The 16,836-nt window shown below is 37.3% G+C and overlaps 5 protein-coding genes across 7 annotated transcripts; 1 reads left to right on the top strand and 4 right to left on the bottom strand.

Moving 5' to 3' along the window:
* The first annotated feature begins 239 nt into the window (after positions 1–239).
* On the top strand, positions 240–1,097 carry LOC107952109 (putative RING-H2 finger protein ATL19). Its single transcript, XM_016887372.2, has one exon. The coding sequence runs from the start codon at positions 464–466 to the stop codon at positions 1,004–1,006; it is 543 nt and encodes a 180-aa protein (XP_016742861.1). The 5' UTR covers positions 240–463; the 3' UTR covers positions 1,007–1,097.
* Positions 1,098–1,338: 241 nt separating this feature from the next.
* Positions 1,339–4,122, bottom strand: LOC107952491 (uncharacterized). Its single transcript, XM_016887741.2, has one exon. It carries the CDS (start codon positions 4,120–4,122, stop codon positions 1,339–1,341), a length of 2,784 nt encoding a protein of 927 aa, XP_016743230.2.
* Positions 4,123–5,798: 1,676 nt separating this feature from the next.
* On the bottom strand, positions 5,799–10,894 carry LOC107952107 (uncharacterized). Of its 3 annotated transcripts, none has more exons than XM_016887368.2 (2): positions 10,078–10,894; positions 5,799–9,422 (listed from the first exon to the last, which is right to left on the bottom strand). In XM_016887368.2, exon 2 carries the CDS (start codon positions 8,873–8,875, stop codon positions 6,038–6,040), a length of 2,838 nt encoding a protein of 945 aa, XP_016742857.1. In that variant the 5' UTR covers positions 8,876–9,422; positions 10,078–10,894; the 3' UTR covers positions 5,799–6,037. The 3 variants fall into 3 exon arrangements, with proteins under 3 accessions (XP_016742857.1, XP_016742858.1, XP_016742859.1); XM_016887369.2 differs by having other exon boundaries at positions 5,799–8,535; XM_016887370.2 differs by lacking the exon at positions 10,078–10,894 and having other exon boundaries at positions 5,799–7,990; positions 8,302–8,521.
* A 108-nt stretch (positions 10,895–11,002) lies between these two features.
* Positions 11,003–12,409, bottom strand: LOC107952108 (uncharacterized). The gene has a single exon (XM_016887371.2). The coding sequence runs from the start codon at positions 12,407–12,409 to the stop codon at positions 11,003–11,005; it is 1,407 nt and encodes a 468-aa protein (XP_016742860.1).
* A 138-nt stretch (positions 12,410–12,547) lies between these two features.
* Positions 12,548–15,960, bottom strand: LOC107952490 (uncharacterized). The gene is made up of 3 exons (XM_016887740.2): positions 15,742–15,960; positions 15,374–15,447; positions 12,548–13,739 (listed from the first exon to the last, which is right to left on the bottom strand). The coding sequence occupies exons 1-3, from the start codon at positions 15,958–15,960 to the stop codon at positions 12,548–12,550; spliced, it is 1,485 nt and encodes a 494-aa protein (XP_016743229.2).
* Between the last annotated feature and the right edge of the window lie 876 nt (positions 15,961–16,836).

Genomic DNA, 16,836 nt, shown 5'->3' with positions numbered 1-16,836 from the left:
TTGATTCAGTCAATTAATTCAATTTTATATGCTAATGTAAACATGTCATTTATATATTTTTCATTTTCTTTAACGTCATTAATTGGTAGTTTGATTCTCAGAAATGTTTCTTAGATGTCAAACATGTAAAAAAACTACTAATGATTAGTTTTTTTTTTCTATATATATTTTCTAATTTTGCAAGAAAATCTGGTTTTACAGCTTCATTTTTCTGGGTTATAAAGGAAAATGATATGGCAGATCCTAAATGAACCTCCCAAAACACCTGTTATAGTTTTCTCCATTAAAAACATAACAACTTTTTGGAATCAAATACCTAAAATTGGAATCCCTAATCCAATCTCTTACAAACAATTTAAATAATTTTCTCCTGTTTTCCTTTCATTACACTCAAAGCTACAAGCTTTTGGTGTCTTTTAAGACAATTTTCAAGCCAAAAAAAGAGAAAAAAAAACAGACATTAATGAGGATGATTACGCTAAGTTTCGCCTTCCATTCATTAAATTTACCTCTTATAATATCTTCTCTTACAGCCCTTGGTATTGCTATTGTCTTATTATCCTGCATTGTTGGAGCCTGCATCATTGCTACCTCGTTCGTCTTCATATTCATCTATGTCATCTGCGAATGTCTCAGTTGGCCGATATTTGAAAAGTTGTTTTCCGATATTCTAAGGAGAGGGATTCATCGAGTCCGGACCGCGACTTACCGTGCCATAATCGTTAACTACGTGCAACCATTGGATATGCTTGAAGGTTTCCCAGAGAGCATAAATGGGAGATTGTTGTTGAGGCAACAGGCCTTGGAGAAACTATTGCCACCGATGGCTTATGGGGTGGATAAACATGCATTGAAATCGAGCGAGTGCCCGATTTGCTTGGACGATTATGTGGTTGGTGAATCGTGCAGGGTTTTCCCTGATTGTAAACATATGTTTCATTTGAGTTGCATTGATCATTGGCTCAAGAATCATCTAACATGCCCTGTTTGTCGGAAATGCATTTAAGATGCATAAAAACATTACATGTATTGATCATTAAAAAGACAGACACAAGTGTATATTTAAAACCATGAATCAGTTTGATGTTTCAAGTTGATGTCTATTTTCCAAGTTTTTTCATGTATTCGAATTTTGAAGGATCATAACTGCAATCTCGAATACCTGTGGCTGAATATGCATCGGATATAAATACCGGTTTCATGATACATAACTGTTTAGATTGCATTAGACTTTGGAAACTTACAATACAACAGACGAGTTTACAGAATTATTTCGGAAACAGAACACAGGAACATTTCCATGGTAAGTACAAGTAGTAGTAACACAAGCTGTCACCACTAGGGGCTAGATTTCAACGGTGATTGATCCTCTGAATCGACTGGAAGTTTGTCATATGTCACTGATTCACGGAACCGCTTTGGAAGGAAAAAACGACCGCTGAGGCGCTGTTGGAAGTATATGATTGCAGCAAAGAACAGGCCCAACATAGGAATAATGATGTCCCAAGCGGTTGAGTAGTAATCTGCAGTAGGATCTGCATAAATGTACGAGTCGTTCATATCAACATAGTTGTGTATCCTGTAGAGATCATATCCATGAGGGACCATGCGAACAAGGGTGATTCCGATATAAAAGAACCGAGAAAGAGCTGGTTCTCTCGAGTTCAAGAACATGTTGAAGATGATTTGGGGGAAAAGAAAGGCATCAAGGATCAAACCAGCATAAGCTCTTGAACTTCCTAAAATGGTCTGCTCTATGTGGTATGACGAATGCTGTCTTGCGGTGCCAGTGATTAAACCTACGGCTATGTATACAGGAAGGCATACATAGAGCCCCCTCTTTTCCGCAATCCACAAGGCCTCGTTCTTTTCCTCAGAACATCTAGCAGCCCATGAGAGCATCAGAAGACGGAAATGCATCAGAAAAGCCACCATTGTGACTGCTCTAATGACCACCTCGTTCATTTCTAGCCATGTTCCGCTTCTTGCCCAGACAGTTCGTTCACTATCTTGATTGAACATTGCTTCGAGATTTAGAACCAAAGGGATCAAGTGCCCCAGGGCTAGGATGACAAGCATTAGAAATGAAACCGAAGGACAAACAGCAGGGTGCCTCCTCACATGAAAGATTTGAAGTACTACAAAGACAATTGCAAGAGTGTTGGATATGACAGACATGATCATCTCGAAATCCATTCTCCAAAATGATTCCATTGCCCAGCTACCATAATAAGCTCGTCCTGAAAACTCCAAAGTTTCGAAGTGCAGATGATCGGTTTTGACACGCGTGCTCTCGATACTTCCCTTGATTTTACTTCCTTTCCTATCCGAGTCCAATGGAGGAAAATGAACATTTACAAGGATATCGCAGTCCGTTGATTCGTTGAGTGACCTCAAATGTCTGCAGCCAACCATGCACAGATGACCTGTTTCAGCATCATAAACCCCTTCTGCAGAAATTCGGATTTCTAAATATCCATTTGAAGATTGGTTAAATGGATCGAGGCCATGATCCAATTTCAAACTATTTAGCTCAATTCTCATCTCATAGCTGATATTAAGCAAGCTACCACTGGCAATAGATTCAACACCAGCACTTTTAGGTCTTGAGCTTGAGGATGGTATTAGAAGGGGAAACCTCTGATGAGGTTGATCGCCGACTGCAAGAGGCTTGGAAGAACCCCATCCGATACTTCTCTTTTGATATTTGATTGACATGCTAAAAGCCATGTCTTGAGAATAGCCATCTAGGTACTCTCCAGTATTGTTCCTATTTCTACTCTTCTTTGGGCATGACTTATTCACTTTGTCAGTTTCCATGTACTCGTACTTCAAGCCTTGAAGTTGGAATTGCCCCCGGTTATTGTCAGTATTCCGGAACATGATCCTATCGAAGAAACCAGATTGATTCTTGTGCTTGTCACTCCAAATTTCACCCACAACAGTACTTGTATTTCTGATAGATAGGATTGCAGGGAATCTTACGCTCAACCTTGTTGTGCAGTCTCCAACATGAGACTTCTCCAAGGAGCTGCTCGATGCATCTTCGATCCGGCAAGCAATGATACAAAGCCGGTTCTGCTTTGCATCCCAAGATCCTTCTCCAATTAAAGAAGTACTGAAATTGGAAGAAGCATAATACCTCGTATAGGCATCATCCTGAAACTCTATCAGAAACCTCAAGCTTAGCTTATCATCCGAGCACTGGATCGTCCTCAAATGCATGAACCGAGGCAAATATCCAATACCATCACCAAAGGGACTGCAACTCTTTGAAGAATCACAACCACTTGCATACTCCAATTCAAAAGCAGTTTGTCTGTAGAACATATCACAAACAGTTATAGTCCTTGACAAGCTGAGGGATGACTTTTTTGGGACATCAGTTCCCCCTGGGCAACCTTGACTAAACTGTTTCGGGACCTTGGTGTATTTGTAACTCCCTTGAGGAAACATCAACACCGAAATTGGCTCAAAGTAATTCGGTTCATCGGCAGGATTCAAGCTATCCATGGTTCCAGTGATCAGAGTATTGATATCACTAGAGATCTTGACATTATTGAACTTAAGAACAGCTGCAAGATGAAGCACATTACCTTCTTTGGAGTAAGTGTAGCCTGATCCCACCATGCAAAGCTTCCCGGTCGTTCTGGACCAGAAGCCATGTAAATCGAACTCCAGAGCTCCGCGACTACTCGAATCACTTGAATACGAATGGTAGTATTCCCTACCATTGGAGAAACTTCGTTCATAGTAATACGAGGTTTCGAAGATCAAGTTTCCTTCCACCTTATAGACATCCTCAGCATTTGTTGTATAAACGTGGTGAGTTTCGAAAACGAGAACTTTCGACGCAGGTCCATAGTAATACCCATCGGAGCTACGGTTCAGGACATTATCCCCACCACTGTAGTAACCATTTTGACGTCCAGGAAATGGTGAGATGTTGAACTCCTCATCAACTGGTTTTGATTCATGAACAACTGAATCACAGTGAAGCCCATAATCAGACTCAGTTGCAGTGACAGAGTCTACATTAAGACACATGAAAAAGATGATAAATAGCAAGGAAGTACAAAAAATCAAAAGCTTAGATGAAGTAGAGAATATGGAACAATCCATTATAACAAGGCTTGAATTTTTTTTAAGCAAGATTGAAATGAAGAACTCAGTGCAAACCAGGAAATGAGTTTTAATAATATAAAATCCTACGGCTCTCACTTCTTGTGCCAATAGTATGGTCCTTACTATTTAGTAGGAAGTTTCCAAGTTCTAGAGCTAGGAAAAAAATGGCATCCTAAGACTTTGAGTCAATCCTTTATAATTTGTAAAATATTAAATTGAAAATTTTAGCATTTTTGAAGGTTAAAAACCAAACATGTAATTCCATGTTTGGTTTGATTCCTCATACAAGAATAAATGTATATATTCAATACATGTAAAATGGGAGCAATAAAAGAAAAACAAAAACCCTCATATATTCAACTGGTTAATTAGTAGTGCCCTTAACTAAGGTTTGGTTAGGTGAGTCTCGTTTATTTGTTTCATTCAGCAGCAAAAGTCTTCTGGGACCCTTATATTATTCGTTTCTATGGAGTGTTTACTCTGCTTAGTCTTGGATGGAACCAATGAAAGCATAGCAAAATGGTTAATGTCATTAATTATCATTGAAAATTAATGGGTTTTGTGGAATTTAGATAGGTAAGGAAAAAAAAATATGGGCCGGGTGATTCACCCAAATATGAAGATTCACTTTTTTGTAAGAATGTAAGTTTAAAAAATAAGTTTAGAAAAAAAAGAGTCATTTAGAAAATGGGTTGGGTCTCGAGTAAGATTTTTTTAGCTAGCCCTAATTTGACAAAAATTCTGCTGTTGTTTGTTGTTATTTACTGTTATGTTTTTGTTTTGCTATCATTTTGTTATTATATTGCTACTATTTTGTTGTTATTTTTTAAATATTGTATAACTCTTATTTTATTATTAATTTTGCTACTATTTTAGAAGTATTTGTTTGTTAAGTGATAATTATGTTAGTGTTATTTAAATATAAAATTTTTTATATATATTTTCAACTTGTTACGAAATATTTATTTTAATGTTTTTAGTCTATTTGATTTATTATATTTTTAAAATTTATTTTTATATAAAAATAATTAAAAAATTAATACAGGCGGACCAAGTCGAGTTCAAATTAACTATTTTTTATCCAGATTAAACTTAGATAAAATTTTAAGCCTATTCTTTAAGTCGAACTCAGACCTAAAAAATAACTTAATTTTTTTACTGACCCGACCCATGATAACTCTAAACCAAATCCTGCCATATCAAATACGTTGAAGAAAAATTTAGAGTTCCCTTGAGTACGAAATAAAAACATTAAAAAAATCAAAATTTATATAAAAATTAGAAAATATATGATTATGATATGAAAACAAAGAATGGCCACTGGGAAAACAGATAATGGAGCTAAGGGGTGGGTCCAAGCTAAATTTTGGCCCAGTCTTGGGTCAGAAGACTTTTCCTGATGTTGACTTTGATATGGCTGAAACTTTCAACCATGCTTTCAATTTATAAAATAAACCCATTATTTACTCTTTAAAAATGATAAATAAAAATCGACATTGATCTTTTTGTCCCTTATTCCCCAACTTATGAAGTAGGAGAAAATGTCAAATTACACCCATCAGACATTTTAGAAAAAGCAAATGCCTCAAGTTTCAAACCCAGTTCATCCAGACTTATTTTATTTGATATTCAAATTTTGATATTGTAAATATCAAGCACCAAAGTCGAAGAGCTACAAGAGATTAAGAGTGAGTTTGAATGGACAGCGATGATGGTGAGATTAGATACAATAACAATATTGTAGCGTGAGATAAAAAATAAGCTAAACGCACTACACCTAATCGCCTATCTAAACCCACCCTAAAATACGCACATAAGAGACAGACACTAACCGGGAAATACTCAACAAATGAATTACTTTGACACCAACCGGGAAATACACAACAAACGAATTACTAAACTTATGACAAGTTTATGATTCACTGACCATTGGGATATTCTCATAGCTTTCTGACCATCTAAATCTCTTTGGAACAATGCAGCAACCACCAAATTGCTGCTGCAAATAAATGATTGCAGCAAACAGCAAAACACCAATAGGGATAATCACATCCCAAACAGTGGAGAAAAAATTCTCAGCTGGGTTCGCATAAATGAATGTTCCCTTGTATTCAACATAGCTGTGGTCACAGTAAAGATCATATACATGTGGCAGCAACCGAACCAGACTGGTACCAATATAGAACGAGGGCCTAAGTGCATTTGCTCTAGAGTTAGAGAATATATTGAACAGTATTTGGGGCAAAAGGAAACCATCTGAGATTAAACCTGCATACGATTTCAGGTCATCCAAAGTCGAACGCTGCCAGTAGTCAACGGGACTAATGGGAAGCAACACGATGTCGCGTTTATAGTTTGCCCTATCGACAAGCAGAACAATGATTGCACCAGAAACATACAATGGTAGTGTCACAAGCAAAGTCATTTCCTCAGCAAACCGTAGGCCTTTTCCGTTTCCATCTTTTGATCTACTTGAAAATGCTTGCTGGAGAATACGGAAATACAACAAGAAAGCTACCATTGAAGTAATCCTTATGATTACCTCATTTGCTTTGAGCCATCCACCGGTTTGAAACAACACGGTACCTTGATCGTTTTTATGATAGAATAAAGCTTCATAGTTAAGCACAAGAGGACTCAGTTGGCCTAAGGCAAGGATCACAAGCATAACAAGTGAAGTAAAGGGGAGTCTATTGGGATGCCTTTTCGAATGATAGAGTTGAGATCTCACAGATAGACATACAAGTGTTTGAGATATTACAACCAAGGCAATCTCAAGATCCATGGTCCAAATGGTATGCCTTGCTTGCTCCCTATTGTAAGCAACTGAAGACACATCTAGATGATCAAAGTATAGAAGATCAGATTTCTCCCTTATGCTTTTGATTTCCCCCCGAATATAACCTCCGTTCTCCAGCCCTTTTACTGGAGCAAATTGAAAGTTAAGAAGAATGCCACAGTCGATAGAAGCATTTCCGAGCGGTTGGTCAAGCTTTCTGCAACCAATCATACACAAGCCTCCAGTGTCAGCATCATAAATCCCTTCAGCAGTGATCTCCATTTTCTCATCAGGTACAATAGATGCATTATCTTCGTCAGTTAACTTCGGAGGAGTGTGCCATTTGATATCTATCCTGTAGCTAATATTGGCACGGCCCTGAGGTTCCCACCTTGTAGGCTTCGAGAAGTCATCACGGATAGAAGCAAAACTAAGACGGGCATGAATGTACAACTGACTATTCACGGTTAGAGCATTAGCAGAACCCCATCCAGTCCTTCCTTCAGAACTTTCAACCAACATGTTGAACTTCATCCCGATTGAATTGGGACTAGGATACCTTCGTTTCCTGTTTCTCCCAAGTTTCTTTTCCGGGCATAAATTCCTTACTCTGTAATGTTCAGTGTATTCATACTTTAAATCAGGAAGAGCATGCATGTGATTCTCAGTACTTCGAAACACGATATTTTCAAAGTAACCTGAATCATCCTCAGTTTTGTTGGTCCAAATTTTCCCCATTATGATACTGGTCTCCTTGATAGACCATATTGTGGGGAACCTCAAGCTCAACCCTGTTGTGCAATCTCCAACGTGAGCATTAGACCAAGAGTTTTCTATATCAAGAAACCGACAAAGCAAAAAATGCAACTGATTCTTCTTATCATCCCATATTCCTTCTCCAATCAATGTTGTGCTGGGATCGAAACGCTTGTCATGCCTTGAATGCTTGACATCAAACTTTAGGAAAATCCGAACTCTCTTTAGAACATCCGTACAATTAATGGCACTTAAAGAGATAGAACAAGGCAAATTCGCAATCACCCCATCACCAGGGAGGCACTTCTTGCTGGATCTGCATCCTGTATACTGCAAATTAAATACATTTCTAAATACAAGGCTCGTGAACTTTGAACAAAAGGATCTTCCTTGCAGTACACTGTCTATTGGAAAATTCTCCTCGAACTGACTTTCGCTGGAAATTTCATCCACGGAATCTCCGGACACAATGGTGAACTTGTAATTCAATTGTGGAGGCATCAATATGGAGATTGTTTCAAAATAATTGTTATCATTGCTAGGACTCAAACTCTCCAAAGTGCCAGTAATCAAAGTAGTAATGCTATTTGAAGTCTTGATATTATAAAGCTTAAGAACAGCTACAGGTGTAAGCAGAGTACCTTCTTGTAACAATGCAGAACCTGTTCCAACCATACAAAGTTCCCCTGAAGATTCGGACCAGAAGCCATGGAGCTTTAAAATGAACGGGTTTGAATAATCAGCGACTGCAGGTGGCACGCGAGGTGGAACTGAAAGTTGTGATGATCCACTTCCGTATAAGATGCTTTCAAGAAGACCTTTGAACTCAAAGCTTCCTTCAATCATAAACACGCCATCTTTATCGGTTTGCCTCACTGCAGTGGTGTAAAACGAGAATAAATTTGTATGCCTGGTTATGTTTGCAGTAACAACTCTGAAATCTCCATCAGAGTAGTAGAAACCAGACTGGGATGGACCAAATGGACCAAACTCGTAAACAGGAGGTTCCGATTTGGGGACTGGCTCAGGAACAATTGAATAGCAATGATCGGAGTAAGAGTGTGCAACAGATGAGACAGACTTCACTGAGAAACTAATGCAAAGAAAGGAAATTTGGAACGTACATAGCCATAGAAATATTGAAGGTTTCATTGCCTTTGTAATTTGAAAGAAGGAACTATCAGTTTTTGATGTGTAAATGAAGTTGTGGTACATATATCAGAAATGAATTTTGTTGAATTTGTCACTGTCAAGTTTCCAGCATACTTAATCGAAATCTTTGTTTATTATAGAATGGATAAAGACTGCATCAAAAGTCCAGAAAGTCATTGGAATCTCCCCGAGTAGATATTTTTCTTTAACAGGCCTGCATTGTCTCTTTTCTGCTGGAAACTTATTAAATGTTGACATAATTTGTATAATAATAATTTATTATATAAATGGACCTAACTCGTAAATGGGAGGTTTGGAATTGGGGACGGACTCGGGAACAATCGGAGAACAATGATCGTACATAGCCATAGAAACATTGAAGGTCTCATCGCCTATGTAATTTCAAAACAGGAACAAACAGTTTTTTGAAGTGTAAATGAAGTTGTGGTACATATATCAGAAATGAGTTTTGCTGAATTTGTCATTTACAAGTTTCCAGCTTCCAGAATCAAAAAATTTGTTTATCATGGAGTGGATAAAGACTGCATCAGAAGTCCAGAATGTCATTGTAATCTCTTTTTTTTAACAGGCCTGCATTGTCTCTTTTCTGCTGGAAACTTATTAAATGTTAACATAATTTGTATAATCCCAAATCCGCAAGGAATATGTCTTTTAGACTTAGGCCTAGTTCTTCATTGCTTAAAAAAAATAATTTTGACTCCAAAAGTAGTTTTGAAAGAATAGTTATGAAGAACAAGCTGTCATTTCTAAAAAGGAGCTAAAAATGAAAAGGTTAAAAATTTTAGTTTTTCTTCTCTAAAAAATATTTTTGCTACTTAATTATTTTTTTATAAAAAAATAATTTTTAAAATACTAATTACAAATATTTAATAATTATATTTAAATATTTAAAATATAATTTATATATTCTAATTAAATTTTATAAATAATTAATATTTATTACTTAAAAATATTTAAACTTTATATTTTATATATTAAAATATTAACAACAAATTATAATAATTTTTATATTCTTATTAAAATATAATAATATTAACTAATTTAAATATTATTTAAATACATATTTTAATACTTAAATTTTAAACTAAATTTTTTAAAATCACTATTTAAAAATATTTTTTTGAACACTTTTCAAAAAGTAATAAAGAACTTGTGCCATTTCGAGTATCACTTAACGACATTCCTAGAAAACTAAAGAAATGGAGAAGATTATAGCCTTAAAAGGAAAAGGGAAAAGATCGTACAGTTCCCTACTGAGACAACAGAAACTCTCAACGGATCCTCCGCGCGCTGGGCATTCCTCTTCCGTGCGCCTTTATCGTGACGGGAACAGAACAACAGGGAAAGACCCGGCCGATCTGCCCAGGGCTTTCGGGCTCCTCTCGATCTTATTCGTAGTTGGGAAGGGGGAAGGAGTCTAAATCAATGGACATTAATGAACCATCATTGATGGACGTTGCACATGACACGATCAATTCGACTCAAGGCCTGGCGCTAATAGAGGTTGCTTACTCTCCTAATAGCGAAGGAAAAGGGCAGGGCTTTTTTCGTAGTAATAGTGGGCTGGGTGGGTCTCATGAGATCTATGCCGGCTAATAAATGGAAGATGGAATATAAAAGGATGCAACTATAGGATGTCTTTGGTGACAGTTCACTCAGTGGGTCGACAGGTGCAAATGGCGTTCACGGAAGAGGAGAGGTTTAGGAATTGCTAGAGGGGAGAGGGGAAGAAGTTAGTTGATAATGTTGTTCTCTCTCTTCACGAGCTTTGGAGATTTATTCAAGGGAGATATGCGTAGGCCACATGTCTTTTCTTGGTTGGCAGGTTGTCACTTAGGATATGCAGTGTAGATTTCTGGTTAAGTCAATGATATAAGTTGATGTGATGGAATTACAAAGCATGTTAATTATGAATGATAGGGGTCTTACTAGAGTGATTGAGCTTGGCATTACCTTAATCATGGACGAGAGTGGTGCTTGGCGGAGTAATCTCTCTAATGGGACTTGATGCGATAGTTAGCTGGATATGTCTTAACACTCTTTTGAATCAAAGTACATTTTTAGGAAACATTTTTTGAACCAAAAGCAAAAGTTCTTGGGGTACATACATAGTAGATAGACACTGACTGGGAAATACACACCAAATTAAGCACTAAACTTGTGAGGGACTTATGATTGGCCCACCGCTGGGATTTTTTCATAGCTTTTCCGCCAGCTAAATCTCTTTGGAACAATGCAGCAACCACCAAATTGCTGTTGCAAGTAAATGATTGCAGCTAACAGCAAAACACCAATAAGGATAACGACATCCCATGCAGTGGAGAAAAAATCCTTTGCAGGGTTCGCGTAAATTGATGTTCCCTTGTATTCAACATAGCTGTGGTCACAGTAGAGATCATATGCATGCGGCAGCAACCGAACCAGACTGGTACCGATATAGAACGAGGGGCTAAGTGCATTTTCTCTAGAGCTCGAGAATATATTGAACAGTATTTGGGGCAAAAGGAAACCATCTGAGATTAAACCTGCATATGATTTCAGGTCATCCCAAGTCGAACGCTGCCAGTAGTCAACTGGACGAGTGGGAAGCAACACGGTGTCGCATCTATAGTTCCCCCTATCGGCAAGCAGAACAACGAATGCACCATAAAGATACAATGGTAGTGTGACAAGCAAGGTCATTTTCTCAGCAAACCATAGGCCTTTTCCGTTTCTGTTGTTCGATCTACTCAAAAATGCTTGCTGGAGAATACGGAGCTGCAACAAGAAAGCTACCATTGAAGTTATCCTTACGATTATCTCATTTACTTCGAGCCATCCGCCGGTTTGAAACAACACGGTACCCTGATCATTCTTTTGATGGAATAAGGCCTCATAGTTAAGAACCAGAGGAATCAGTTGGCCCAGGGTAAAGATCACAAGCATAACAAGTGAAGTAAAGGGGAGTCTATTTGGCTGCCTTTTCGAATGATAGAGCTGAGATCTCACAAATAGACATACAAGTGTTTGAGATATTACAACCATGGCAATCTCAAGATCCATGGTCCAAATGGTATGCCTAGCTTGCTCCCTGCTGTAAGCAACAGAAGACACATCTAGAGGATGAAAATAAAGAAGATCAGATTTCTCTCGTATGCTTCTGATCCTTCCCCGAATATACCGTTCGTTCTTGAACCCCTTTACCGGAGCAAATTGAAAGTTAAGAATAATGTCACAGTCCATAGAAGCATTTCCAAACTGATCAATCGATGCAACCTTTCTGCAGCCAACCATACACAAGCCTCCTGTGTCAGCATCATAAATCCCTTCAGCAGTGATCTCCATTTTCTCATCAAGTGCAATAGATGCACTACCTTCATTAGTTAACTTCGGAGGAGTGTGCCATTTGATGTCTATAATGTAGCTAATGTTGACTCGGCCCTGAGGTTCCCACCTTGTAAGCCTCTCGAAGTCATCATTGATGGCAGCAAACATAAGGTGAGTGTGCTTGTACAACTGATTATTCACGGTCAGAGCATCTGCAAAACCCCATCCAGTCCTTCCTTTTGAACTTTTAACCGATATGCTGAACCTCATCCCGGAAAATTTGGGACTAGGGTACCTTTGTCTCTTGTTTCTTGCAAGTTTCTTTTCCGTGCATAAATTACTTACTCTGTCAAGTTCAGTATATTCGTACTTTGATCTATAAAGAGTATCGATGCGATTCTCAGTACTTCAAAACACAATTTTTTCAAAGTAACCTGAATCATCCACGGTTTTGTTGGTCCAAATTTGCCCCATTATGGTACTGGTCTCTTTGATTGACCAGATTGCAGGGAACCTCAAGCTCAACCTTGTTGTGCAATCCCCAACATGTGCATTAGACCAAGAGTTTCCAATGTCGAGAAACGGACAGAGCAAAACATGCAACTGATTCTTCTTATCATCCCATATTCCTTCTCCGATCAATGTTGTGTTGGGATCAAAACGCTTTTCGTGCCTTGAAAGCTTGATATTATCATCAAACGTTAGCAAAATCTGAACTCTCTTTAGAACATCCGAACAATCAACGGCACTTAAAGACATAGAACCGGGCAAATTGGCAATCACCCCATCACGAGGGAGACACTTCTTGTTGGATCTGCACCCTGTATACTGCAAATTATATACATTTCTAAATACAAGGCTTGTGAACTTTGAACAAAAGGATCTTCCTGGCAACACATCATATACTGGTAAATTCTTTTCGGGATCACTTCCATCGGAAAGCTCATCAGCGGAATCTCCAGACACAAAGGTAAACTTGTAGTTCAATTGTGGGAACAACAATATGGAGATTGGTTCAAAATAATTACTATCATTGCTAGGACTCAAACTCTCCAAAGTGCCAGTAATAAAACTAGTAATGCTACTTGAAGTCTTGATATTATGAAGCTTAAGAACAGCTACAGGTGTAAGCAGAGTACCTTCTTTCAAGTATGAAGAACCTGTTCCAACCATACAAAGTTCCCCCAAGGATTCGTACCAGAAGCCGTGCAGCTTCAAAATAAATGGATTCGTATAATCAGCAACCGTAGGCGGTATGTGAGGTGTGGAAACTGAACCTTTTGATGATCCACTTCCGTATAAGAGGCTTTGTAAAACAAATGGACTTTGGAGCTCGAAGCTTCCTTCAATCATAAACACACCATCTTTATCTGTTTGGCTCACCGCAGCGGTGTAAAACGAGAATGAATTTGTATACCTGGTTATGTTTGAACTAACAACTCTGAAATCTCCATCAGAGTAGTAAAAACCAGATTGGGATGGACCAAATGAACCAAACTCGTAACCGGGAGGTTCGGAGATGGGGACTGGTTCAGGAACAATTGAAAAACAATGATCAGAGTAAGAGTGTAGAACAGATGCGACAGGCTTCACTGAGAAACTAAAGCAAAGAAAGGAAATTTTGAGTGTACATAGCCATAGACACATTGAAGGTTTCATTGCCTCTGCAATTCCAAAGAAGGAACAATCAGTTTTTTGATGTGTGAATGATTTTTCGTTGTTGTTGAATTTGTCATTTTCAAGTTTACATATTTTATATAGTTGAAGCATCCAAAACCGAAATGTTTGTTTATTAGAGATTGGACAAAGACTGCATGTGGAGACAATTTGCTACAAACATTTTTCTAATTTCTGACACTGATATGCATATATGCCAAGAAGGTATCATTGGAATTGATTAGAAAGCAACTTATTAAATGTTGACATAATTTGTATAATAATAAATGGAAAATGACAATATTTTCTCTAGTTCATCCTAAATTACTTGCATACAAGAATGAGAAACATAAATCATTTATAAATTTAGATTTTCTTTTATTTTTCAACGTACAAAGTGAGTTTAGTAACTAATTCTCCACATTCTATAGACTCATTGAGGGAATAGATGCTGACCAAATCAAACAATTTCTTTTGGACAAAACAAGTGTTAGTACAAAAACTTCGGTGAGGAAACACTCGAACACACGAACGGAACTTGAACAAAAAAACAAGAAATAGGATAAGGCTCCAAGACGTGTATCAAACCACTATTTATATTCACCCTCATCTATTTTCGATGTGCAAAAAAATTCTTCGAAGGATACAATAAAAACTCATTCCTATTTATAGGAATTTTCATCTCTTTTCATAGGGACCTCTTTCAATAGGCGTCTTTTCTGAATAATAATGTCTTTAAAAAATATATAATTATTCATTTAATATTATAACTATTCAAACAATATAATAATTCTTTTTCAAAAATCAAATGATATAACTTTTGATCAATGACCAAAAGATTTATGATTTGATTAATTTCATCAATTCATTTATAGTTATTGGAACACTATAAATATTTGAAAATGTTCCAACAATCTCCTCCCATTTTCAAAATATTTTAGATTTTGATGTTTTTGGAAATCAATTTGTATAAATAAAGGTGTCTTACGATTGAATGTTTACTTAGTGAAAACATGTTAAAGTTAATCGAAATTACATAGTAGACTAAGCTTTGAACCAACTATTTCATTTGATTAATCGAACACATCTCACACAATGATTTCAACATCGGTCAATACATAGTATCCAGGGACATTATTATGGTCATGTGTCTGTGTCCTCTTTTCATAAGTGTTATTAGAGCCAAGCCTTTGAGCATCTAGAAGCGGCCACACTTCCACTCACATAGGTAAATCTCATCAAGAGTGTTTTCATAATTATAACACTCAAACATATTTATGTTATGGGTCCATTAAGAGTACATTACTCATCCTTACCTTATCATTACAAGTACTTAGCACTTTAATCTTAGGATGGGTTTATTTATAGTGCTAACAGTCACATACTAATTGTAGAAGCCCAAATTTGCCCGGGCCCTACCAGCAAAACAAATTTCAGCCCAAATGGCCCAGTTACATTACAAAATTAATTGGACCAGCCCAAATACAAACCATAGGCCCAAATACATCCCAAACCCAATGAAAACTAGGGTTTCAGAACCCTAGTTTCCCCCATGTGCACCGTACACCTCTGCAGTACCCACTCCTCTGCCACCGCCGTTCGCTACGTCCCATCCGCACCTGCCTCTGACGTCGCGCCGCTCGTCCATCACCCTGCAAACACGCAACACAAGCAGAAGCAGAAGGAGACAAGACCAAAATTTTATTTTTCTTTTGGCTATAAAGTCGATTTGTAAGAAACGAAAATGAGGGGGAATCGGTTTTAAAAAACCGATCTTTGCATCTGTAAAAAGGTCTCTTTTTCACAAATATTCAGCAAATAAAATACAACATTTTCAAGAAGATATATTTTCTGTTTAGGTATTTACTTAGGTTGTTTACTCCTATTTTTTATTTTTTTTCTATTTTATATACGGAAACAAAAAGAAAAGGGAAAAAGGAACTCACCGGGAGTCGCTCCGTCTTCTCGCCATCGGAGACTCCTTCTCCGGTGACGGAACCGATTGAAGAATGGCATAACGGCCTTTTCCCCTTTATTTTCGGTTGTTTTGAGGCTAGATCCGGGCTCAGGGGGTCGAGATCTAGAAAATAAGTTTTTTTTGCCTTCGCCGGCCACCGTGCGCGGCAGCGCCGACGCCGGCGACAGGAGTCCGGCACGGTGGCCATTGGCCGGATCCAAGATCAGAGGGAGGGGGCTAGAGGGAGTTTAGAGAATTTTTTTTTACTGAATGGATGAAAAATGAAAATTTTTAAAAAATTTTGACTTAAATAGGGCACATGAAACGGCGTCGTTTTGAGCTTCAGCACCAATAGCCAAAACGGCATCGTTTAGCCCTTTAACCCGCGAGTCGACCTGACCGCAACCCAGGGTCCGCGTGTTTTTGTGTGGGTGGGTTATTTACGTGCGCGGTCCTTCCACTTTTGAAGCGCGTTGCAATTTGCCCCTTTTCGTTATTTTCTTTTATTTTTAATTTAGCCCCAGAGTTTTATTTTGGTTTCATTTTGGTCCACTGCTGCACTACCTTTTGGGGCTATGGTCTATTTACCATTTTGGTCCCCCCTCTTTCGGCGAATGTCACAATTTAGTCCTTTTCGTTTTTTATTTTAAATTCGCCCAATATTTTCATTTTTATTTCGATTTAGTCCGCATTTTAGCCCTTTTATTATTATTATTATTATTATTATACTAATATAATTGCTTCTATATATATATGTATATATGTGCCCATATGTACGTTAATTTTTTTTTATATATACTATAGTTTATATATGTATGTATTTACATGCATATATACATTCTTACATGTATTCTCTTTTATTTGCATAAATATATATATTTACATATCCTTTATACTTCTAAAATATGTATTTTGTATATACTCTTTATATTTTATGTATTCCATAACTTTTTATATACATATATACATTCACTTACTTTATGATTTATAACTTAAATATGTTTATATATATATACATGAACATTTTATTTCCTACTATTTGTATTGTTATTGTTATACTATTTGATATTTATTTATTTATTTA

This window comes from Gossypium hirsutum, chromosome D01 (genome assembly GCF_007990345.1).
Source record: "Gossypium hirsutum isolate 1008001.06 chromosome D01, Gossypium_hirsutum_v2.1, whole genome shotgun sequence".
Lineage (NCBI taxonomy): Eukaryota > Viridiplantae > Streptophyta > Magnoliopsida > Malvales > Malvaceae > Gossypium > Gossypium hirsutum.
This window is presented reverse-complemented; position numbering and strand designations above follow the sequence as displayed.